This window comes from Dendrobates tinctorius, unplaced genomic scaffold (assembly GCF_039654945.1).
Source record: "Dendrobates tinctorius isolate UK_male_01 unplaced genomic scaffold, ASM3965494v1 ptg000064l, whole genome shotgun sequence".
Taxonomy (NCBI): domain Eukaryota; kingdom Metazoa; phylum Chordata; class Amphibia; order Anura; family Dendrobatidae; genus Dendrobates; species Dendrobates tinctorius.
The window spans coordinates 3275496-3300278 of record NW_027361732.1 but is presented as its reverse complement, the minus strand read 5'-3'; the positions used below and the strand labels follow the sequence as shown (position 1 = coordinate 3300278).

The 24783-nt window shown below is 49.1% G+C and overlaps 1 protein-coding gene across 2 annotated transcripts in view; it reads right to left on the bottom strand.

The window, feature by feature from the left end:
* The window catches only part of SUCLA2 (succinate-CoA ligase ADP-forming subunit beta), a 125824-nt gene extending 105908 nt beyond the window's left edge, over window positions 1-19916 (bottom strand). Inside the window, exon 1 of one of the 2 annotated variants that reach the window (XM_073580250.1) lies at window positions 19731-19916. In XM_073580250.1, coding sequence (XP_073436351.1) covers window positions 19731-19814 — 84 coding nt within the window. In that variant the 5' untranslated portion in view covers window positions 19815-19916. Of the gene's footprint in view, window positions 1-19648 lie in introns of both variants that reach the window. The other variant, XM_073580251.1, reaches the window with a different exon arrangement.
* Window positions 19917-24783: the final 4867 nt, after the last annotated feature.

Here is a 24783-nt window from a genome sequence, read left to right as displayed (position 1 = left end):
CACGTGGTTGCTGGCTAACAATGAGGTGATGGTGCCGCAGACCTCAGCTTGTCTGACTCTGATGCCATTTTGTTTTATGTAATTTTTTAACAAGGAGCCGTCGGAGGCACTTGTGCAGTAGCATGTATCCCGTACTGAGAAACGCTGCTTCTTAATCTTTATTTTTTTATATAGAACTAACATATTCCGCAGCGCTTCACAGTTTTGCACACATTATCATCACTGTCCCCAATGGGGCTCACAATCTAGATTCCCTATCAGTATGTCTTTGGAACGTGGGAGGAAACTGGAGTACCCGGAGGAAACCCACGTAAACACAAGGAGAACATACAAACTCCTTGCAGATGTTGTCCTTGGTGGGATTCGAACCCAGGTCTCCAGCGCTGCAAGGCTGCAGTGCCATCCACTGAGGCACAGTGCTGCCCTATTACGTAGCAGTGTACATTTCTTTGGCTGCAGCAACAAGGAGCCAGAGGCGGCGCTTGTGCAGTAGCATCTATGGGAACGTGATAGATACTAATGCACAGGAACACCCGACGGCGCCATATTGATGGTGATTTGTTTTCCTTTGAAACACAGGAAGATAGTAGGCACTAACCAATAAGAGAAAGTGCGCAGGCACCGCCATTTTGATTTAATGACCTGTTTGGTTTTTTTTACAGATACATTAGTATATTCATTATGCAAACTAGGGGGCAGGTCAGTGAGGGATCAGTGACGGATCAGTGACCTGTCAGCATTCTGCACTACGATTAGCTAACTCATCAACCAAGGTATCATTTTATTCTGTATAACGGTGCCGACCTGACACTGTGTAGGTTACTGAGCACAATCCTGCTCACAGGTTCCTTTTAAGTGCTAGAAGACCAGAATCCCCACTCAAATTACCCCATTTTGGTAATTATATGCCTTTGGGGAATTTATCCACATGTGTAGTGATGATTTGACTCCATGGGAGTTTTCCCAGAAACAAGCAGCAGTGATGTTGCTGAGTAAAATTGCACATCTGCTATTGTGCCTAGTACGTTATGCCTAGCTTGTGCTTCTGGAGACATGCATCGGTAAATTAGTCGAGCTCTCATGGCTACAGAAATGCCAAAAAATTGGATGCTAAATGTGGCTAAGGCACGCTGTGTGGGCTCAGAGGGAGGAGGGGGGAGCACAAAATTTGTTGAATTTCTTTGGGGGGGGGGGGGGGTAAAGCCCCCGTTACACACTGCGATATCGCTAGCAATATCGCTGTAAAGTCACCAATTTTGTGACGTTGCAGCGATATTGCTAGAGATATCGCTGCATGTGATACTTACCTCCGACTGGCTCCCCCGCTGGTTATCGCTGATCGCGCGATAAGCTCCTGGACCATTCCTCTTCGGTCACTTCCTGCGGCGCTTCCTGCTGTGACGATGAGCGACGCGTGGAGCCGGGCGGGAGGACGCAGGATCGCCGCGTTTGACAGGTAAGTAGCGATCCCCGACCCCAGCGATGTCGCTAGTGAGATCTGCCTGTGTAGCAGCTCACTAGCGACCACCTAGCGATGCACCAGCGATCCTGACCGCGTCATATCGCTGGTCGGGCTCGCTGGTGAGTCGCTAGGTGTTACCCTAAGGAACCTTAGGAGATTTTCAAGAGCCTTTGCACTACCAGTAAAGTGGAAGCCCCCTATATTTCCGATAACAGACGATGAATCTGAGAGGGGACTTTCTTTTTTGTGAATTGAGTTGAAGCTTTTATCCAAGTAGCTCCCCTCACCCTCAGAACCTCCAAGCACAGAATAAAACAGCCCTGGCTCACATCGCAAACTCAACTTCTCCAGCGATGCTCTAGGAGTGCTGAACGCCTATGGAGAAAAAATCGCACACCAGAAGACTTCATCCACTTCAAATTTATGTTAAGAACCTGCCCTTCACCTCGCCAAACAGACCTACTTCACCACCCTGATCTCCTCACTAGCCAACAACCCCAAGAAACTTTTTAACACTTTTCACTCCCTCCTCAGGCCAAAAGCACAAGCCCCTATCACAGACATTTGTGCGGATGACCTGGCCTCCCACTTTACAGAAAAAATAGATAATATCCATCAGAAAATCTGCTCCCATCCACCAAGTGCTGTGACTCCCATCCCTTCCTGCATCTCCCCTGGCTCACTTTCCACATTTGATCCCATTACAAAAGAAATAGTCTCCAGACTCCTCTCTTCTTGTCGTCCGACTACATGCACAACCGACCCCATTCCCTCACATCTCCGCCAGTCTCTCTCTCTCTCTCTCTCTCTCCAGTTGTCACAACCCACCTAACTGCAATCTTTAATCTCTCCCTCTCCTCAGGCATCCTCCTTCAAACACGCCATCGTTACTCCATTACTAAAGAAACCCGCTCTTGACCCATCCTGCACAAACTACAGACCAGTCTCCGATCTCCCCTTCATCTCTAAACTTTTGGAGCGCCTAGTTTACTCCCGCCTTACCAGTTACCTCTCCACTCACTCCCTTCTAGACCCTTCACAGTCCGGCTTCCGCCCCCTACATTCGACTGAAACTGCACTCAAAGTGACCAATGACCTTCTGACAGCAAAACGTAACTGACCACTCCCCGCTCATTCTTCTTGACCTATCTGCAGCTTTCGATACTGTTGACCACCATCTCCTACTCTCTAGGCTCCAGTCACTAGGCATTAAGAACACTGCTCTTTCCTGGTTCTCTTCCTATCTCTCTGACCGCTCCTTCAGTGTTTTGTTCTCTGGTTCCACTTGATCTCCTTTTCCTCTTGCTGTCGGGGTACCTCAGGGCTCTGTCCTTGGCCCCCTTCTCTTCCCTCTCTACACAGCCCCAGCTGGACAGACCATCAGCAGATTTGGTTTTCGGTACCATCTTTATGCTGATGACACACAACTATATACGTCTTTCCCCGACCTTACCCCCTCTGTACTAAAGAACGCCAGTGACTGTCTGTCCGCAGTCTCCAAAATCATGTCCACCCTCTATCTGAAACTCAACCTCTCCAAAACTGAACTTCTTCTGTTCCCGCTGTCTACTAACCTCCCTAAATTTGACATTTCCCTCTCCGTGGGTGGTACCACAATAACTCCCCGGCAGCAGGCGCGCTGTATGGGTGTTATGTTTGACACCAATCTCTCCTTCACATCCCATATACAATCTCTTGTCCGCTCTTGCCGCTTACACCTAAAGAACATCTCTAGAATCCGCCCTTTATTCGGACTCCCATGACAGCACCACGAGAGAGGGGATCCGCCCTTTAGGAACAGGAAACCTACAGATACAAAAAGGGCGGCACCTCTCCCACGCATCAGTTGGTTTCCTGTTCCTGAAGGGACGGGATCCTACAGAAGACCAGGATCCCAGGCCGGCCGGCCGATACAGGTAGCGGGGGGGGGTCTCCTACCTCGGCCTGGTGCGGATCCCTGGAAGACGTCACGGTGGCCCAGGATGGGTAGCACGGCGGTGGCGTAGTCAGCAGGGAGAGGCGTCCGGAGGATGTCCGACTCCAGAATAAAGGCCGCCGCCGGTGAGTATGTTTCCCCCCGGGGGCCCCCGGATCCGGCGGCGCTGATGCGGTGGCCGGCGCGCTGCGGGGGACGCTGCGACCGGGGAGCGCGGTATCCCGAAGCTCCCGGGCGTCCCGCGTGACTACCGGTCAGGCGGGGTCGCGGTGACGTCAGGGGACAGCCGGAGGAGGTGCTTCCGGGTCGGCGGCGCCACTGCGCATGCGCGAGAAAAACAAGATGGCGGCGCCCATCGCAAACGCCGATGAGCGTCGGCTCTCCGGCCGGGTGCGGCGCCAGCTGGGGAAGGGAGCCCTATTAGGGGGGGAGGGGCGCGGCACGCATACTGCTGTCCGGAGGAGGGGTATATAGGCAGGACCCGGGCAGGGTGCCTTGCCTTGGCCACATTATTGCGAGCAGTAATGGAGAGCGAGCATGAGCAGCAGCGGCAGCGGCGGCAGCAGCAGCAACGACGGCAGCAGCGACAAACATCTCTGCCGCCCCTGGATGACCTTCGGCAGGTCAAGCAGAAAAAGAAAGTCACGTGACAGTGAACGTGCGGGACGAAATGACCAGTCCAGCCATAAAAGCTCCTCTAAGCAGACAGGAGCATCGTCTGAGAAGAATCCCCCTCATCCTCCGGTACTTGAGAGTGGCACTGGTAAGTGATCTTCGTGAAAGTTCACTCAGTGACGGGGCCCCCCTTCTGTGCTTTATTCTAGGGGGAAGAAGGCTTCAAGTAAAACTAAACACAGGGAATGCGCACTCTGTGCATGCCCATTACCGGACTCATGCCCCAAAAGATTGTGCCCCCCCTGTATTCAGCAGACAGTGGCGGAAGAGTCGCCCGCGGTAGCAGCGAGTTTGAGAGACATTGTTAGGGCAGAAATGAAGGAAACCCTAAAGTCACTGTCCCAGCCGGAAACTATAAAGGGCGGGGTCCCGGTGGAGTCCGATTCCTCGGCAGAATGGAGGAGAAGTAGAGACTCCCAGGCTTCATCTCCCTCAGGAGAAGAGGACTCTGGGCAGTTTTGTCTGCCTCTTGACCGGGTAGACAAGCTGGTCAAAGCAGTCAGAGGGACAATGGAAGTAGAGGAGCCTAAGCCCCAATTATCCATGCAGGATGTCATGTTCAGGGGGCTGGAGCAGAGGAAGCATAGAGTCTTCCCGTTAAATCAGAAGATCCAGGATCTAATCCACAGAGAGTGGAAAAAAACGGATAAAAGAGGGTCGCTACCACCAGCCCTCAAACGCAGATATCCCTTCGACGATCCGGCAGTAAATACTTGGGACAAGGCCCCCAAATTAGATGCGGCCATTGCAAAGGCATCGAAAAGATCCTCGCTGCCCTTTGAGGACATGGGATCCCTTAAAGATCCCCTAGACAGGAAGGCAGACACCTTCCTTAAGAATACTTGGGAGATGGCAGCCGGTTCCTTAAGACCAGCAGTGGCGTCAACATGCACAGCCAGGTCCATGATGGTCTGGTTGGACCAGTTGGAGTCACAATTAAAACAGGGTACGTCAAGACAAACAATTCTTGGGGCCCTACCAACAATCCAAGAGGGAGCAGCCTTCCTAGCAGATGCCTCGGCGGATGCAGTAAGAATGGCAGCCAGAGCAGCAGGTCTCTCTAATGCGGCTCGTAGAGCCCTGTGGCTAAAGTGCTGGCAGGGAGACATTCAGACCAGGGCGAAGCTTTGTACTATTCCGTGTAAGGGGGAATATTTGTTCGGCGCAGTCCTGGACGAACTGCTTGAGAAGGCTGGGGACGACAAGAAAAAATTCCCAAATCTCTGGCCTACATCCTACCGACGCCCATTTGGTAGAAGGAGATTCCGTCTGGGGAGAAGGCCCAATTCTTCGCCTACTAGAGACCGTCCCAGATGGGAAGATAGAAGGAGAAGAGGTACGGGCTACATGTTTAGACGCTCGTCTAGAGATCAAAAGAGACAGAATCAATGACTAGCAATTCCCGTGGGAGGTAGACTATCATCCTTCCTTCCGGCATGGTCACAGATTACAAATAGTGACTGGGTGCGCAATGTAATATCCACCGGGCTTAGATTGGAGTTTACCCAGGTCCCGCGGGATACCTTTAAATCCACTCCTTTAAGATCTTCACCCCTTGAACAAGCAGCTTTAGAAGCGGAGGTCTTGAGCCTATGCCAGAAAAACGTCCTGATAGAGGTTCCGGAAGCTGAGAGAGGAAGAGGGTTCTACTCTCCCTTATTACTGATCCAAAAACCTGATAAGACATTTAGAACGATCATTAACTTACGTTTCCTTAATAAGTTTTTGGTGAACCGTACTTTTAAGATGGAGTCCATCAATACGACAATAAAAATATTGTTTAAAGGGTGTTTTATGGCAGTCATAGATTTGAAAGATGCGTACTATCATGTACCTATCCATGCAGACTTCCAGCAGTTCCTGAGGGTGGCGGTTTCAATAGACGGCACAGTCCGTCATTATCAATATAGAGCCCTTCCCTTTGGTCTCTCTGCAGCGCCCCGGGTATTTACAAAGATAGTGGCCGAAGTGATGGCGCATTTACGGGAGGTGGACATCCTGATTGTTCCATATTTGGATGATTTTTTTAATTGTGGGAAAATCAGGGGGCCATTGTACATCCCAGATAGAAAGAGCTAAGTCCAGGTTAGAAAACCTCGGATGGATATTAAACTACGAGAAATCCCGACTCCAGCCCTCAAAAATACAAAAGTTTCTAGGCGTACTATTAAATTCAGAAACTCAGCAGTGTCTGTTGCCATTGGATAAAATGCAAAAGATACAGCAGCAGGTTCTTTGGGCGGTTGATAATCCTTCTATGACCCTCAGACAGGCCATGTCCCTGTTGGGATCTCTAACCTCATGCATCCCAGCAGTTAGGTGGGCACAATTCCATACTAGAGCCCTTCAGAAGGATGTCCTATTTAATAGCAGGGCCTTAAGACACTCCTTACAAGGTCAACTGTTGCTAAGCCCCTCGACTGTCACATCGCTTAGATGGTGGCTCGATGATGAGAACCTAGCCTCAGGGGTGCCCTGGATAACGCAGATAACCCGTGTTATAACCACAGACGCTAGTCCCTTCGGTTGGGGGGCCCATATGGGGGACATAGTGGTACAGGGACAGTGGGATTCGAATACGGAGATCTCATCCAACCAAAGAGAGCTATTGGCGATAGAGCAGGCAGTCAAAAAACTCATTATGTACCTACAGGGCCATCACGTGAGGATACTCTCGGACAACCAGGTAGCGGTAGCATATATCAACCACCAAGGTGGAACCCGCTCCGACGCCCTGATGCGGACAACAGAACGTCTCCTTCAAATAGCAGACGGGAGGCTATCTCCTTACACCTTTTTTAACCACTATCGATTAGATATGGGTGCCTCTTCAGATCTCACCTTCGGGCTAAGGGTGCTGCAGGCTGTAGTCCCGCCCTAAATTAGTTTACATCTCGGTAATTCTCTCGTGGTGCTGTCATGGGAGTCCGAATAAAGTATTAAGTTACGTACCGGTAACGGTATTTTTCGGAAGCCCATGACAGCACCCTTAGTTCCCTCCCTTGTTCACATATAGGGGTGCACTCCTTTAGAAGATTGTCCACAATTTACGGTATGTGGGAGATGGTGTAAAAAAAAAAATATATATTTCTGCTATATAGGGTAGATAGGTTGTATATATCATATGTTGTGTACTAACCATGGTAGCCTCTCAAGCTCTGTAAACCAACTGATGCGTGGGAGAGGTGCCGCCCTTTTTGTATCTGTAGGTTTCCTGTTCCTAAAGGGCGGATCCCCTCTCTCGTGGTGTTGTCATGGGCTTCCGAAAAATACCGTTACCGGTACGTAACTTAATACTTTTCTCACCATGGAAACAACAAAAACCCTCATTGTGGCATTGATCCACTCCCACCTGGATTACTGCAACGCTCTATTAATTGGCCTTCCCGTCACTCGACTATCCCCTCTCCAGTCCATACTTAATGCAGCAGCCAGGGTCGTCCATCTGGCTAATCGGTACTCGGACGTGTCCGCTCTTCGTCAGTCATTACACTGGCTGCCCATTCATTATAGGATCCAATTCAAAGTACTTGTTCTCACCCACAAAGCTCTCCACGGTGCGGCACCCCCCTACATCTCCTCCCTCATTTCTGTCTATCGGCCTAGCCGATCGCTGGGCTCTGCAAACGACTAACCTCTGCACTAATCCGTACCTCCCACTCCTGACTCCAAGACTTCTCCCATGCTGCTCCTATCCTCTGGAATGCTCTACCCCAAGAAATTAGGTCTAACCACAATTTGCATAGTTTTAGGCGCTCCCTCAAAACACATTTGTTCAGAGCGGCTTATCACGTTCACTAATCAAAGTCATTCTGTGTGTAAGTGTGCGTGTATAGCCCATTCACTATCTCCATCCATCCTTCACTCCCTCAAGATGGCTGGACCTTCATTGTAAATATACAATTGTAAATACACACCTGTACTTTGTATCTCCCCCACCTCATGGTAGATTGTAAGCTCTCACGAGTAGGGTCGTCTTATATCGTCTTATCTCGTTTTATTTTGCTTTAATTATTGTATATTAACGTTGTCACTTATGACTTGTGTTTTGAAACTGTTAAACTGTAAAGCGCTGCGGAATATGTTGGCGCTATATAAAGATTATTTATTATTATTATTATTGTGAACATTTTACAAAACATTATGAATCATTTTTATCCTACGCTCTACACTGAGCACTTACTTTGAGATTTCCATCTAAATCTCTGAATGACGTGATTCAGATGAAACCCCCGAAGAATCAATTCACTATAATGAGGCAGCAGAGTTACTCGGGACTCCCTCTGGCCTCTGTTCAGCGGTGTCCTTTTCAGAAGTGCACAAAACTATGGTTGACCGCACTGTTATAAATAGACAGACACCACAGAATCATAGACCACACAACGTCTACAGTGCATCCATCTGCCTCATTTTGAGAAATCTTCCACTGGAGGTTCCGTCTAAATCATGTATTTCAGAGATTTAGACGAAAACACAGATGTAAGCACTCATGGCAGAGCTGATGATAAATGTGAGCTGAGCCTTAATGTGGTGTTTGTGAGGAAGAATGAAGAAATCAACAGAAGGTGAAGAATTGGTTTTCTGCCCGCTATCTAAATGCTGCGATTGATGTCGATCGCAGCATTTAGGGGGATGAACTGCCAGGGTCAACTGACATGTAAACTGAACACCCGGCGGCAATCGCCCACGCAAAGGTGTGGGCCGGGCGATCACCATAATGTATACATACTTCATTGGTCAGTAAGCCCTTCCCTTCCATGACATACACATATATTTCCCACAAAATTAGAATATCATCAAAAAAGTGAATTTATTTCAGTTCTTCAAAACAAAAAGTGAAACTCACATATTATATAGAGTCATTACAGACAGAGTGATCTATTTCAAGTGTTGATTTCTGTTAATGTTGATGATTGTTGCTTACAGCCAATGAAAACTCAAACGTCATTATCTCAGTAAATTAGAATATTTTATAACACAAGCTTGAAAAATGATTTAACCCCTTAATGACCACCAATACGTCTTTTAACTGACCTGAGATTTAAGAGAATAGCCTCCCCATACAGGGGACTATCCAGCAGCTGTCTATGTGATTAAGGTCAGGTGAGTTTGCTGGCCAATCAAGCACAGTGATACGGTTGCTTTTAAACCAGGTTTTGGTACTTTTGGCAGTGTGGACAGGAGCAAAGTCCTGCTGGAGAATGAAGTTTCCATCTCCAAAAAGCTTGTCGGCAGATGGAAGCATGAAGTGCTCTAAAATTTCCTGGTAGATGGCTGTGCTGACTTTGTTCTTAATAAAACACAGTGGACCTACACCAGCAGATGACATGGCTCCACAAACCATCACTGATTGTGGAAACTTCACACTAGACCTTAAGCAGCTTGGATTGTGGCCTCTCCACTCTTCCTCCAGACTCTGGGACCTTGATTACCAAATGAATTGAAAAATGTACTTTCATCTGAATGAAAACAACACCTTGGACCACTGAGCAACAGTCCAGTTCTTTTTCTCCTTGGCCCAGGTAAGACGCTTCTGGCGCTGTCTATTGGTCTTGAGTGGCTTGACAAAAGGAATTAGACAATTGTAGCCCATGTCCTGGATACGTCTGTGTGTGGTGGCTCTTGAAGCGATGACTCCAGCAGCAGTCCACTCCTTGTAAATCCCCCCAAAATTTTTGAATGGCCTTTTCTTAACAATACTTTCAAGGTTGCGGTTATTCCGGTTGCTTGTGCACCTTTTACTACCACACTTTCTCCTTCCACTCAACTTTCCATTAATATGCTTGGATACAGCACTCTGAACAGACAGCTTCTTTATCAATGACCTTTTGTGGCTTACCCTCCTTGTGGAGTGTGTCAATGATTGCCTTCTGGACATCTGTCAAATCAGCAGTCTTCCCCATGATTGTGGAGCCTACTGAAACAGACTAAGGGACCTTTTTAAATGCTTAGGAAGCCTTTGCAGGTGCTTTTTGTTAATTATTCTAATTTACCGAGATAATGACTTTTGGGTTTTCATTGACTGTAAGCCATAATCAACATAAACAGAAATAGATCACTCTGTTTGTGATGACTCTATATATGAATTTCAATTTTTGTATTGAAGAACTGAAATAAATTAACTGTTTGATGTTATTCTAATTTTGTGAGAAGCACATGTATGTCGGGAAGGGGTTAACTTATCACTGATTGCTGGTATAACACCAGCGCTGCAAACATTTCATCAGTCAGTACTGCACTGACAGAAGCCTCTAAGACCCTGCTCTGAGCATAGTCTAACAAGGCTTTCCTTAGATTGGTAGTCCGGATGTCGTCATGACAACCTCGGGTCATCATGGCAACCATCAGGAACTTGTGATGACGTCGCAGGAGCGCCGATCGGATAGGTGAGGGAGCCCGGGAGCCTCGTTGTGATCTCTCAATTGTGGCATTTAGGGTCTTAAACGGTCATGTAAACAGGGTACCAGACAGTGACATTGTGCGCACAGCTCCTGTGTCGACATGATTGCCAGGACATATAGGTAAGTCCAACGTAGTGAAGGGGTCGAAGTGTAATAGTGGTTTTAATTTATATTTTATAAATCCATAGTACTCATGAAAATAAGCAACTGTGTAAAATATTTTCATCAGATAAATCTGCTTCTTTCTCAGCCAAAATTGATCACTCATTATCAAAGTTCTCAATTTTGAGGTAAAATCTGTGTTCAGTGAAGACTATCCCATTACTGAAGTAGGAGATGGTGGCTGCAGATGAGATTCTGGATAGACAGGTGGGAGGAGTAGGGAGGAGCTTGGCCTCTAGCTCCTCCCTTCTGTTTACTTAGAATTGTCTCTATAGTATCTGCCATCTTTTTTCTCAGTAATGGGAGAGTCTTCGCTGAACACAGATTTTTGATTATGACTGATCAATTTTGGCAGAGAAAGAAGAAAGTATTTCTGATTAGATATATTACAAAGTTACATATTTTTATGTGTATTATTGATTTATCAAATAAAAATGTAAACGCCGGTTACACTTTAAGTCTATTCTGTGGATGTGCCACAACTGACCGAGATAAGACAACCCCTGTAATGTTTAACCTTACGCTGTATCTGGTTGAACTTTAAAAAAAAAAAAAAAATCAATTCCTAAAGAAAAAAATCTGCATTGCCGCTAATGTACAGATCACAGGTTTCATGTTTTGAAGGCCATGTGGCAAAAAGAAGTATTGTTATCAGTGACTGTAAAGGTTATGGAAAGCCAGCAGTCTCCTGACACGTGAGGTCTAAAGTACAAGTCTGTACAGTAGCCAAATACTAAACCAGTGAAGCGCACAAATACTGAGCAACAGCCCGGCTCCTTGTGTTGCAACACAGCTGATCTTAGATGTCAGCACAAGGACACATGCCTCCTTCTGTAACACTACACCCTGCGTATGTGCCATGCCCTATGCCCAACACTGGGAACTTACTATGCATCGATTCATGCTATAGCCATCAGTTATACCACCCAGATGGTCACATAGGGGGAAAGAGGGAACAGCACATAACTAAAGTCATAGAGTGAGATATGCACCGAGCTGGAATTAGCCAGTTATAGAAGTCTATACCGCCATACAGTGCCTCCCTAGGCCGATGCTTTCACACAGAAACATACAAAGGGTTTTCCCTGTACAATTTATATTGCCATATTGGGGCGATAGTATCATAGCTGTGAAATCAGTATAAAATGGACAGACTCCTAAAATATATAATAAACTGGGTACAGTAGTACAATGCAGGATGTGCTGTGAATGTTTTCATAAGAACTTAGGAAAGTTATGAAATGTCCTATAAATGTCTGTTCTGTTCCTGATCTAAGGATCTCGGCTTTTAGCTGAGATGAATCTGCACTGTACTTGATGTACATGCTCAATAGTGACCATTGCTGGGGAATCGGAAATCCGGGAAATTAAGGAGTCGGAGTTTTGGCTTACTGACTTCACAGCCCTGGATAGTAGGCAATGAACCATCGCTTTTAGGCAAGAGTTTCTCCACAATATGGTGCCTTACAGAAGCCCCATATTGTGGGAGAGGGAGGACTTACGGCCGCCTACAGGGACCTCGCACATTAATATGCAATTTGCCTGATCCCATGCCAGCGAGATTGACTAGTCTTTCCCTGTTCTTAGGACTGTCCATTAATATCAGATCAGCGTGGGTGCGACTACCAGCATCCCACCAATCAGCCTATTGATGAGTTTCCTTCCTGAATTGGCACAACGCCATACACATGGTGCTGCCTGTGCTCGGTGCTACAGCGCAGACCCTAAGTAATGTACAGAGCAGTGCCTTGTAGGCAATGAAGAGGACACTGCGATCATCGGCTTCCTCAGTAAGGATAAGCTATCAATATTATAGTCCTGGAAAATCCCTTAAGTGAAGATCTAAACACAGGTGGCTTTTTTTATTTTTTTTTAAATTCTAAATATACCTATGTAGAATTTATAGCAATTTATTCAATTTAAACCTAACAAAAGGGTAAATAATACTTCAACAACAAAAAAAAATCTGCACACATTTTGTAGATTAAAATATATCTGTGTACATACTTGCATAAAGAAAACTTTCCTAGGTGTGGGTTGTGTGTGTGTGTATGTGTGTGTGTACACACCTCAAATCAACTCCAGGCCTTTCATCTGCTTGATTGAGAATGACATAACGAAGGGATTGCCCACACCTGTCCATGAAATAGCCTTGGAGTCAATTGTCCAATTACTTTTGGTCCCTTTAAAAACAGGGTGGCACATGTTAAGGAGCACTCCAAACCCTTCATCCAATTTTAATGTGGATACCCTCAAATGAAAGCTGAAAGTCTGAACTTCAACTGCATCGGAATTGTTTTGTTTAAAATTAACACAATGAATGTCTTGAACCAAAATTAGAAAAATGTTGCCTCTGTCTAAATATATATGGACCTAACTATATATATATATATATATATATATATATATATATATATATATACACACACACATATATAGTTTAGATGCTTCGACCCACCGAGGTCTTTATCGCCAAGTCGTTTTTGGTGGTTTGAGCAAGACAGAGAAAGATTCTTTAAGGTATGATGTTGCACTAAGTATGTGCAGTGCTGTCGGTGCAGGTGTTCTTGGCGCTCCCGCGCCTGTCTGGCTGTCAAGCATGAGCTATAATTCTGTCTTACTCGCTCCTACAAATACACTTTTTTGCACCTATGAAGAGTGTGCGGTGAATTTCTCTTGCCTCGGATCTTGGGGTCACGCACCCCGTTGCACCACCACCGCGAAAACAGACCGAGTGCACGCCGATCCTCTGAATCTAAGAAATAATATGAACACTGGACAATCTCTTTAAAACAGAGTATGAAGCATGGTCTGGTATTTTGTATGACCGATGCCAACAAATCACAATGGAGCTTGACGGCTTCTGCTGTCGTGGCTGACATTTTGACAGTATTGTTGCAATGACTGAGAATTGAAGAGAGACGTAAACAGAAAACTAAATCTCATATCACTACGAATATACCAAATATCCCTGCAGCCACACACCAGCAATAATGAGAAACTGAAACATTACTCATCTCTGCCACACATCGGTACAAACACTGATCCATCATCATGGCCAAAACATCCCCATTCCTATTGCTTAAATAGAAAACCCAGTTAAAGAGAATGTCCAGCTTAAAAAAAATGTGCTGCTGCATCCCCGCTGGTGGCGTCATCGTCTCCCAACTTATTAGTTTGCCAAAGTCCTCAGTACTGCATGGCCACTGCCCTTTCCCAAATGCCTGTTACTCCCCCCCCATCCATACTAATCAACTTCTCGGCTCCCCCAATTCCACAAATCTGACTCTTCCATATTCTCTCCTCCAGTAAAAGGTATTTTTGGGTGTGAAGTAAGCAAGTCATAATTATGATTAAAAAGTAACAGCCATCTTTTATTTTATTTAATATATCAATAGTACATGCGTAAATAACTAACTTTGTCATATCTCGTCAGAGAAATCTGCTTTTTTATCTCTCAAATCACAGGTAAAACCTATATTCAGTGAAGGCAGATTTCCTCATTACTGAGGTGGATGACAGTTGGTGCTTATAAACCTCTATGGAGGGAGGAGCTAGAGGCCGACACAGCTGCAACTGCTCCAAAAATGGACAGTTACAGTTCTCCATAGAACTCAATACAAATTTTACAGTTCTTACACAGAAATTTAAGACAGAAAAATCAATTGAAGAGGAGAAACAAGCAAATTTTGTCTGATATTACACAGTTTCTTGTTTTCAAATTGATTTATGAAAAAAAAAAAAAAAAGAAAACTTGACAGTTACTCTTTAAATGTTAAAGGATTATTCCGGCTACACTCACATATCAGGGGGGGGGTCAGGAGCGCTAGCGAATTCATGTTTACTGAGACACAACAGGACATGTGTGATAGGTGGGTATCGTGCACATGTCCTACTCATTAGGACAGATGGCACAAGCATGCAAGCATCTGCAGACAAGACGCCACTGGCACCTCCGGAGGTGAGCAGAGTAGGAATAATCCATCAGACATTAATCTAACTCTATTGGAAAGTCTGTGCCATTTGGGATTATATCATCACTGCTCACTTCCACATCGAGACGAGAGCGGCACCGGTAATGTCACTTCTACAGATGCCTGCTGGGACGTGTGCACCTGTCCTCTTCATTAGAACAGGACTGGTAATTAATACCATGATACCTGCCAATGGTGCCCACATCTGTAGACGTGATGTCTCCTGGGCCGCCCACCTCCCAATACAGAATTCAGCAGAACCACAAGAACCCTTTAACAGCCAGTGACTGATATATGGTCGCATCCCTATGTATGGAGAGTGCTCAGAAGCTGTCTGCTCTTCATACACTGAGTGCTGGATGGTTTCCATCATTGCAACCACAGGCAGCTACCAGCTTAACCCCAGAGACGCAGTGGCCAATATAGACAGTGGCGTCTGAAGCACTAGTCAGGGAGATAGCCTGCGACCTCTTGTTTCAGTTGTTTTTATTTCCTATAAAAGAAATAGGCAAGATGCTATTGCATCGGGAGTGTGGTGCTATTCCCCACGCAGGCGCAGTAACACCCGCGTTGTTACTGCACATCATGGGTAGAGTGTACAGCTGTGGCTGTTAATGCGCATGCGCGGGAATAGCGGTGACGTGAATGTCACTTGCGCAGGCGCAAGTGACATACACATCACCGCTATTCCCGCGCACGCGTAGTAATAGCCTACAAACTGCGCCTGTGCAACTGACACTGCCGCGGTGCCTTATGGGATTCGGCGACAGCGGCCATAAGTCCCAACTGACGATTATTTAATTATATAACATCTATGATTTCTTTGCATAGAACGTGGCTTGTGGCCTTTTCTCAGAGCTAAATTGAAGCTCTCCAGGTAAAAGAAGGTTGGGGACCCCTGGCCTAATAAATGCACCTTCATCAAACAATTTACTTCTTCTATCGCTTTCACTATTTTCTGTGACACTGTAGTATAATCTCCTTAATAGAGAGAAAACTTCTCCCCTCCCTTATAGCCCCCGTTACACACTGCGATATCGCTAGCAATATCACTGTAAAGTCACCGATTTTGTGACGTAGCAGCGATATTGCTAGCGATATCTCTGCATGTGATACTTACCTCCAACCGGCTCCCCCGCTGGTTATCGCTGATCGCGCGAGAAGCTCCTGGACCATTCCTCGTCGGTCACTTCCTGCTGGGCTTCCTGTGGCGCAGACGAGCGACGCGTGCGGGAGGACGCAGGATCACCGCGTCTGACAGGTAAGTAGCGATCCCCGTCCCCAGCGATGTCGCTGATGAGATCTGCCTGAGTGGCAGCTCACTAGCGACCACCTAGCGATTCACCAGCGATCCTGACCGCGTCATATCGCTGGTCGGGATCGCTGGTGAGTCGCTAGGTGTAACGGTACCATTAGTCTCTAGACGTCGTCAGATCACGGCGGGGAGGCACAGAAGCTCCGGGAGGCTGTGATCATCTGACGTGATGACATCTCGTCACAGAAGTGAGGCAGAGCAGTGTTAGGATCACAACACGAAAAAAAGGAGTAAAAGTGAAGGAAAATGACATTTACAAAGATGGTACAGTAGGCAATTAGATATTTTAACGTGAACTGTCGTTTTTCTTTCAAATATTGTTCTTTAACCCCTTCACTACCTTTGACGTACATATATGTCAAAGGTAGTGTCCCTGCCTTTGATGTGGGCTCGCACGCCGAGCCTACAGCTTTCCCCGCACTTGATGGCTGATTTAATCATCCATCAAATGGCTCATACAGCTACGTGGCCAGGAAAATAAAAGTTATGAAGGGGAGGAAAAAATGGAAACTAAAAAAAACGGAAGATCGCCTGGTATTGAAGGGGCTGACATTGACAATCAGTGTGAGAAGCGCAGTGCTGTGATCCCAGGCTGAGATGGACGATCAGTGTGAGAAGCACAGTGCTGTGATCCCGGACTGAGATGGACGATCAGTGTGAGAAGAAGCACAGTGCTGTGATCCCGGACTGAGATAGACAATCAGTATGAGGAGAAGCACAGTGCTGTGATCCCAGACTGAGATGGACAATCAGTGTGAGGAGAAACGCAGTGCTGTGATCCCGGACTGAGATGGACAATCAGTGTGAGGAGAAACGCAGTGCTGTGATCCCAGACTGAGATGGACAATCAGTGTGAGGAGAAACGCAGTGCTGTGATCCCGGACTGAGATGGACGATCAGCGTGAGGAGAAGCACAGTGCTGTGATCCCGGACTGAGATGGACGATCAGTGTGATGAGGAGCACAGTGCTGTGATCCCGGACTGAGATGGACGATCAGTGTGAGAAGAAGCACAGTGCTGTGATCCCAGACTGAGATGGACAATCAGTGTGAGGAGAAACGCAGTGCTGTGATCCCGGACTGAGATGGACGATCAGCGTGAGGAGAAGCACAGTGCTGTGATCCCGGACTGAGATGGACGATCAGTGTGATGAGGAGCACAGTGCTGTGATCCCGGACTGAGATGGACGATCAGTGTGAGAAGAAGCACAGTGCTGTGATCCCAGACTGAGATGGACAATCAGTGTGAGGAGAAACGCAGTGCTGTGATCCCGGCCTGAGATGGACGATCAGCGTGAGGAGAAGCACAGTGCTGTGATCCCGGACTGAGATGGACGATCAGCGTGAGGAGAAGCACAGTGCTGTGATCCCGGACTGAGATGGACGATCAGCGTGAGGAGAAGCACAGTGCTGTGATCCCGGACTGAGATGGACGATCAGTGTGATGAGGAGCACAGTGCTGTGATCCCGGGCTGAGATGGACAATCAGTGTGAGAAGCAGAATGCTGTGATCCCGGGCTGAGATGGACGATCAGTGTGAGGAGTAGCGCAGTGCTGTGATGGACGATCAGTGTGAGGAGTAGCGCAGTGCTGTGATGGACGATCAGTGTGAGGAGTAGCGCAGTGCTGTGATGGACGATCAGTGTGAGGAGTAGCGCAGTGCTGTGATGGACGATCAGTGTGAGGAGTAGCGCAGCGCTGTGATCCCGGGCTGAGATGGACGATCAGTGTGAGGAGTAGCGCAGTGCTGTGATCCCGGGCTGAGATGGACGATCAGTGTGAGAAGCACAGCGCTGTGATCCCGGGCTGAGATGGACGATCAGTGTGAGGAGAAGCAGAGTGCTGTGATCCCGGCCTGAGATGGACGATCAGTGTGAGGAGAAGCAGAGTGTTGTGATCCCGGGCTGAGATGGACGATCAGTGTGAGGAGTAGCGCAGTGCTGTGATCCCAGGCTGAGATGGACGATCAGTGTGATGAGTAGCGCAGTGCTGTGATCCCGGGTTGAGATGGACGATCAGTGTGAGGAGTAGCGCAGTGCTGTGATGGACGATCAGTGTGAGGAGTAGCGCAGCGCTGTGATCCCGGGCTGAGATGGACGATCAGTGTGAGGAGTAGCGCAGCGCTGTGATCCCGGGCTGAGATGGACGATCAGTGTGAGGAGTAGCGCAGCGCTGTGATCCCGGGCTGAGATGGACAATCAGTGTGAGAAGCAGAATGCTGTGATCCCGGGCTGAGATGGACGATCAGTGTGAGGAGTAGCGCAGTGCTGTGATGGACGATCAGTGTGAGGAGTAGCGCAGTGCTGTGATGGACGATCAGTGTGAGGAGTAGCGCAGTGCTGTGATGGACGATCAGTGTGAGGAGTAGCGCAGCGCTGTGATCCCGGGCTGAGATGGACGATCAGTGTGAGGAGTAGCGCAGTGCTGTGATCCCGGGCTGAGATGGACGATCAGTGTGAGAAGCACAGCGCTGTGATCCCGGGCTGAGATGGACGATCAGTGTGAGGAGAAGCAGAGTGCTGTGATCCCGGCCTGAGATGGACGATCAGTGTGAGGAGAAGCAGAGTGTTGTGATCCCGGGCTGAGATGGACGATCAGTGTGAGGAGTAGCGCAGTGCTGTGATCCCAGGCTGAGATGGACGATCAGTGTGATGAGTAGCGCAGTGCTGTGATCCCGGGTTGAGATGGACGATCAGTGTGAGGAGTAGCGCAGTGCTGTGATCCCGGGCTGAGATGGACGATCAGTGTGAGGAGTAGCGCAGCGCTGTGATCCCGGGCTGAGATGGACGATCAGTGTGAGGAGTAGCGCAGCGCTGTGATCCCGGGCTGAGATGGACGATCAGTGTGAGGAGTAGCGCAGCGCTGTGATCCCGGGCTGAGATGGACGATCAGTGTGAGGAGTAGCGCAGCGCTGTGATCCCGGGCTGAGATGGACGATCAGTGTGAGGAGTAGCGCAGTGCTGTGATCCCGGGCTGAGATGGACGATCAGTGTGAGGAGAAGCAGAGTGCTGTGATCCCGGGCTGAGATGGACGATCAGTGTGAGGAGAAGCAGAGTGCTGTGATCCCGGGCTGAGATGGACGATCAGTGTGAGGAGTAGCGCAGTGCTGTGATCCCAGGCTGAGATGGACGATCAGTGTGAGGAGTAGCGCAGTGTTGTGATCCCGGGCTGAGATGGACGATCAGTGTGAGGAGTAGCGCAGTGCTGTGATCCCGGGCTGAGATGGACGATCAGTGTGAGGAGTAGCGCAGCGTTGTGATCCCGGGCTGAGATGGACAATCAGTGTGATGAGGAGCGCAGCGTTGTGATCCCGGGCTGAGATGGACGATCAGTGTGATGAGGAGCGCAGCGTTGTGATCCCGGGCTGAGATGGACGATCAGTGTGATGAGGAGCGCAGCGTTGTGATCCCGGGCTGAGATGGACGATCAGTGTGATGAGGAGCGCAGCGTTGTGATCCCGGGCTGAGATGGACGATCAGTGTGATGAGGAGCGCAGCGTTGTGATCCCGGGCTGAGATGGACGATCAGTGTGATGAGGAGCGCAGCGTTGTGATCCCGGGCTAAAATGGACAATCAGTGTGAGGAGAAGCAGAGTGCTGTGATCCCGGGCTGAGATGGGGCAGGCAGTAAAGCAATACTGTTAGTATCAGCTCGGCAGTGACTGACGGGCAGGATGGCAGCTGCGCAGACACACAACACTGGTAGTAACTTTATCACACAGACCTGCCCCGTCCTCTGACACCCGGCCGGGGAAGACTAGAAGCCCCCAAATGTCCTGCCGTGATCCCTCTGACACAAAAGTCACCTGTGCAGCATTGCCGAGGACAGCTCGGGGCGCCCGACTCCTCAGACCCGCTGACAGCCGGCTGTACATCATGGACGCCGCCATGTTGTTCTCTGTTGTCTCTGACAAGACACGCCTCAACAGCCAGCTCAGTGCGCAGGCGCGCCCGCCAGTGTCATAGAGACGCCAGCCTGTGGCGCTGCACACCTGGCGCAGGCTTCTATACTGACGTAGACGATCTAGCTCACCCTGTGGGTGGAAGGTCATACTCTATGGTAGCCAGTACAGGGTCGCTTATGGTTGTGGCTATGGTTACGGGACCTTTACTGATAATCATCTGTATGGATCACACGTGTGACTGCACAGTTATTCCACACAGATCGCTACGCGTGGTTTAATACTAGACTAGTGGATTAAAGGACCAGGTCCCCAGGAGTGTTTTAACCCCTTCACCCCAGGCGATTTTTTTCCTGCCCTTCCAAGAGCTGTTACATTTTTATTTTTGCTTCCACATAGCCCTGTGAGGGTTGATTTTTTTTTTTTTTTTTTTTTTTTTGCGGGATGAGTTGTACTTTTGAATGACGCCATTTTACCACATAGGGTACTGGAAATGAAAATCCAAGTGCTATGAAATTGCAAAAAAAAGTGCAATTAAACTTTTTTTTTTATTTGCCATTTTCACAATATGAGAAAGTTGACAAGGCAATGTGATTCTCCAGGTCAGTACAAGTACATGATTTAAAAGGAAACATGTTTGGTATCCCCGGCTGTCATGACAACCCATCAGCGCCCTGCGATAACATGACGGGTGCACCAGATGTTGGGAGGAATGACGCGCTCCAAGCCAAAACGTGTTAGATCCCGCTGTCAGAGATATGCAGAGAAAGATGTGGGCTCAGCATGTGAGCCTGCATCACTGGCAGGGACATGACATATGATGTACATGAACTTCATATGCCATCAGGGTAGGACTGGAGCACAGTGACATTGGACGATTCTCTAGTTGGCCCGCACACTGACGTCAGCTGCTGGCCTCTGATAGGTCGGCAGCCATTTTAACATGACCACACTGGATCTGAAGGGAGTGGACCATTGGGAGCGCAGGCAGGTAAGAAAAATCTTGTTTTTTTCTTCTGTGGATGCTGCATAGCAAGGGCCAAGGACATGGGGGTCATGTAACATAAGGGTCAAGGACATGTGGTCCACAGACCAGGGTCACTTGGGACTAGGGGCATAGGACCAGGGACATAGTGTTAGGCGTCGAGTTTCCCCTACTGCACAAGGGGAATCTCAAGCCATGTCCTCTGCGGTCTTTCATTCCTCTCCGGCCACAGAGATTCCTGCTCAGCAGAGGCGTCGGTCCAGGCATCTTGCCCAGGTTAATGCTAGGCGTCTGATTGCTCCTTCAGGCTCTGCTGTAACACATGCTTGAATCAGCAGCAAGCAGGCGCTCCAGGGACTAAGTCCTGTATTTTGCCTTCTGAGCATGCCCGTGGGATGACCTCTCATTGGAGGTCGGAGGTCACATGCGCAGGTCCCGTTCCTGCTCTGATTGGTCCACTACTGGGAAGGTCCCGGAAGGACGCCGCTATAAAAGTCGCATGGCCACTCAGCCATGCGCTAGTATAGACTCTTGTTGGTATATGTGTGAGTGATGATGGATGCATGTAACTGGTGACTGATTTATTAAGATTCCCCTCCCTTTGATATGCATGTGTTAGGGAACTGTAGTAGAGTCAGCGCCTATCAGTGGCTTTGCCTTTGCACCACAGTGCTTCCACTCACATCACTTCACTTAGCGCCATATTGTGCCATCCAGCACAAGGCACCTTTGTACAGCCTCAAGCAACTGCAACCGCCAGTAGCGGCGCCATGCGCAAGTTGTGCTCTTTCCTTTCCCTAATCAGGGAGGTTAGTGGCGTCCGCCAGAGCGGTGCAGCGCGCACCTGGTGTGCTTATACTTCTGTTGTTCTACCTGGCACCGCAGTTGCGGTGTCAAGCACTAGTGTGTGTAGAGGGATTCTGACCCAGCGTCTCAGGGGCAGAGTCCTGTGACTATACACCAGTGCTCATATTGACGAGCTCTGTAACAGAGGTTGCTCCTGTGCACACCGGGTCAGCTGTTAACCGACCGGTGTTCGGTTAGCGCTCCGCCATTACTTAGCAGCAGTATTCCATCTCTGCACGGTGGACCCCAGGCTGCGAATGCACCTCATTATTATTTTATTATTTGGTGCGTTCCGCCAGCCTAACATTATACTAGCGCCAGGGTCTGGCTAGAAATGGCCGACGACCAGCGACTGTTGCAGTACATCCGGCAGCTGCAGGGCAGATTGACGGCTCTTGAGCGATCAGCCTCAGCTGCGGATGTTACTGCGGTTGCTGTTCAGGCAGCCACGGAGGCTGTCTCCCATATGACCACTGCCATCCCTGCCCCGACTTTGTCCCGCCTCCCGCTGCTTGAGAAGTTCTCGGGCGATAGTGCTTCTTGTAGGGGTTTCGTGAGCCAGTGCACTATACAGCTGGAGCTGCTGGCAGCACGATTCCCCTCTGAGCGGGCTAAGGTGGGATTTATTATTTCCCTCTTGTCGGGCAGGGCTCTGGAGTGGGCCACACCACTGTGGGAGCGTGGTGATCATGTGGTGCAGAGTGCGTTGCAGTTCTTGGGCACTCTGAAGCAGGTCTTCCTTGGACCCCGAGTCACCCATGACACCATGCTCCGGCTGCTGGCATTGTCACAGGGCTCGTCCATGGTCAGCCACTTTGCCATCCAGTTCCGGACGCTGGCCTCGGAGTTGGAGTGGCCAGATAAGGTCCTCATTCCGGCATTCTGGAGAGGTTTGGCTGACCATGTGAAGGACACTCTGGCCACCAGGGAGATTCCCGCTACACTGGAAGAGCATATCACCGTCTCCACCCGTATAGACCTTCGCTTTGCCGAGCGAAGGTTGGAGCGGTCCCAGTGTAGGCAGAGGTTTAGGTTGGCACCCAGTTTTCCTAAACCGCTGGAATCTCCCGATCGGGCGTCCGAGCGTTGGGGGGCTTCCCGTGAGGGATCCAGGCCCCGGTCCGCTCGTGCTCCTGTGATCTGTCATGCTTGCCGGCAGTCCGGTCACCTTTCCAACTGGTGCCCACAGCGGCAGGGAAAACGCTCGCGTCTAGTGGCCGTAGGAGGTGGCTCACTAGAATCGGCGGCGTTTTCCTCCAAGCTGTCCTTTAAGGGGACACTTGAGTTTGGTTCTTCCACTCTGGCGGTGGAGGTTTGCGTGGATTCCGGAGCAGAGGGCAATTTTATGTAGTCTGCCTTCGCTCAACGGCACGCCATACCCCTGGTTATGATACCTAAACCAGTCACCGTCAGAGTGGTGAATGGCGCAACTCAACCCTCTCAGATTACCCACCAGACCGCCCCCTTGTTACTCTTGGTGTCTCCATCTCATCAGTAGACCATATCCCTCCTCGTCATGCCTGAGGGTATCGACCAGGTTCTTCTAGGGGTCCCCAGGTTGCGGTATCACTCTTCCCATATAGAGTGATCCTCGGGGAGGATTCTTAGTTGGAGTAAGTCCTGTGAGGGTAGATGTCAGAAGGAGAGCGTACAGGTTGCCTCCACTGAAGTCCCCTCAGATCTTTCCTCGCTCTCTAAGCACTATCAGCAGTACGCAGACGTGTTCTCCAAGAAAGCGGCAGAAACTCTTCGGCCGCACCGCCCCTATGACTGTCCTATAGACCTCTTGCCTGGTGCCGAGCCTCCCCAGGGTCGTGTGTATCCCCTGTCTCTCCCGGAGATGGAGGCCATGTCACAGTATATCAGGGAGAATCTGGCAAGAGGATTTATTAGGAAGTCGGTGTCACCAGCAGGGGCGGGATTCTTCTTTGTCCAGAAGAAGAATGGAGACTTGCAGCCGTGCATCGATTACAGGGGTCTTAACGCCATCACCGTTAAGAACAAGTACCCACTGCCCCTGATATCGGAACTGTTTGATAGGTTGCGGGGAGCGAGAGTGTTTACCAAACTCGATCTGCGGGGGGCTTACAACCTGATACGCATCCGAGAGGGGGACGAATGGAAGACGGCTTTTAATACCAGGGATGGCCATTATGAGTATCTGATCATGCCCTTTGGCCTCTGTAATGAGGATATTCTCATCTCTCCAGATATGGAGTCCCACTGGAGAGAGGTTTGCAAGGTATTCGCCTGCTTACGTGCTAACTCCCTCTACCCCAAGTTGGAGAAATGCCTGTTTGAGTAGGAGTCCTTGCCTTTCCTGGGCTATATCATCTCGGCCCAGGGTTTGGCTATGGATCCTGCCAAATTGCAGGCGGAAAATGGACTGGCAGGAACCCCACTCCCTCAAAGCGGTGCAGCGCTTTTTGGGGTTCATAAACTACGACCGCCAGTTCATTCCTCACTTCTCCACCTTGGTAGCTCCCTTGGTTGCCCTCACCAAGAAGGGAGCCAACCCCAAGTTGTGGTCAGAACAAGTCTCCAAGGCCTTTTCCTCCATCAAAACTCATTTTGCTGGCGCTCCCATCCTCCACCGTCCTGATGTGGATAAACCTTTTATCTTGGAGGTGGATGCCTCTTCCGTTGGTGCCGGAGCGGTTCTTTTTCAGAAGGACGCTGAAGGTTGGAAGCATCCGTGCTTCTTCTCCAAGACCTTTTCACCGGCGGAGAGGAACTATTCCATCGAGGACAGGAAATTGCTGGCAATGAAGTTGGCCTTCTCGGAGTGGAGACATCTCCTGGAAGGGGCTCACTTCCCTTTCCAGGTATACACTGACCACAAAAACTTGGTGTACCTGCAGACGGCCCAGCGGCTAAATTCTCGCCAGGCCAGATGGTCGCTTTTCTTCTCCCTGTTCCACTTTACCCTTAATTTTCTGTTCGGTGAAAAGAACGTCCGGGCCGATGCTCTCTCCCGCTCCTTAGTGTCATCGGAAGAGGAGACTGAGCCTCGGCTGATCGTCCCGTCCGAGAGCCTGAGGACCGTGGCTCCAGTTGCCCTAGAGTCGGTGCCCCCTGGCAAGACTTTTGTCCCTGCCCGTCTGCAACCGGAGGTCCTCTCTTGGG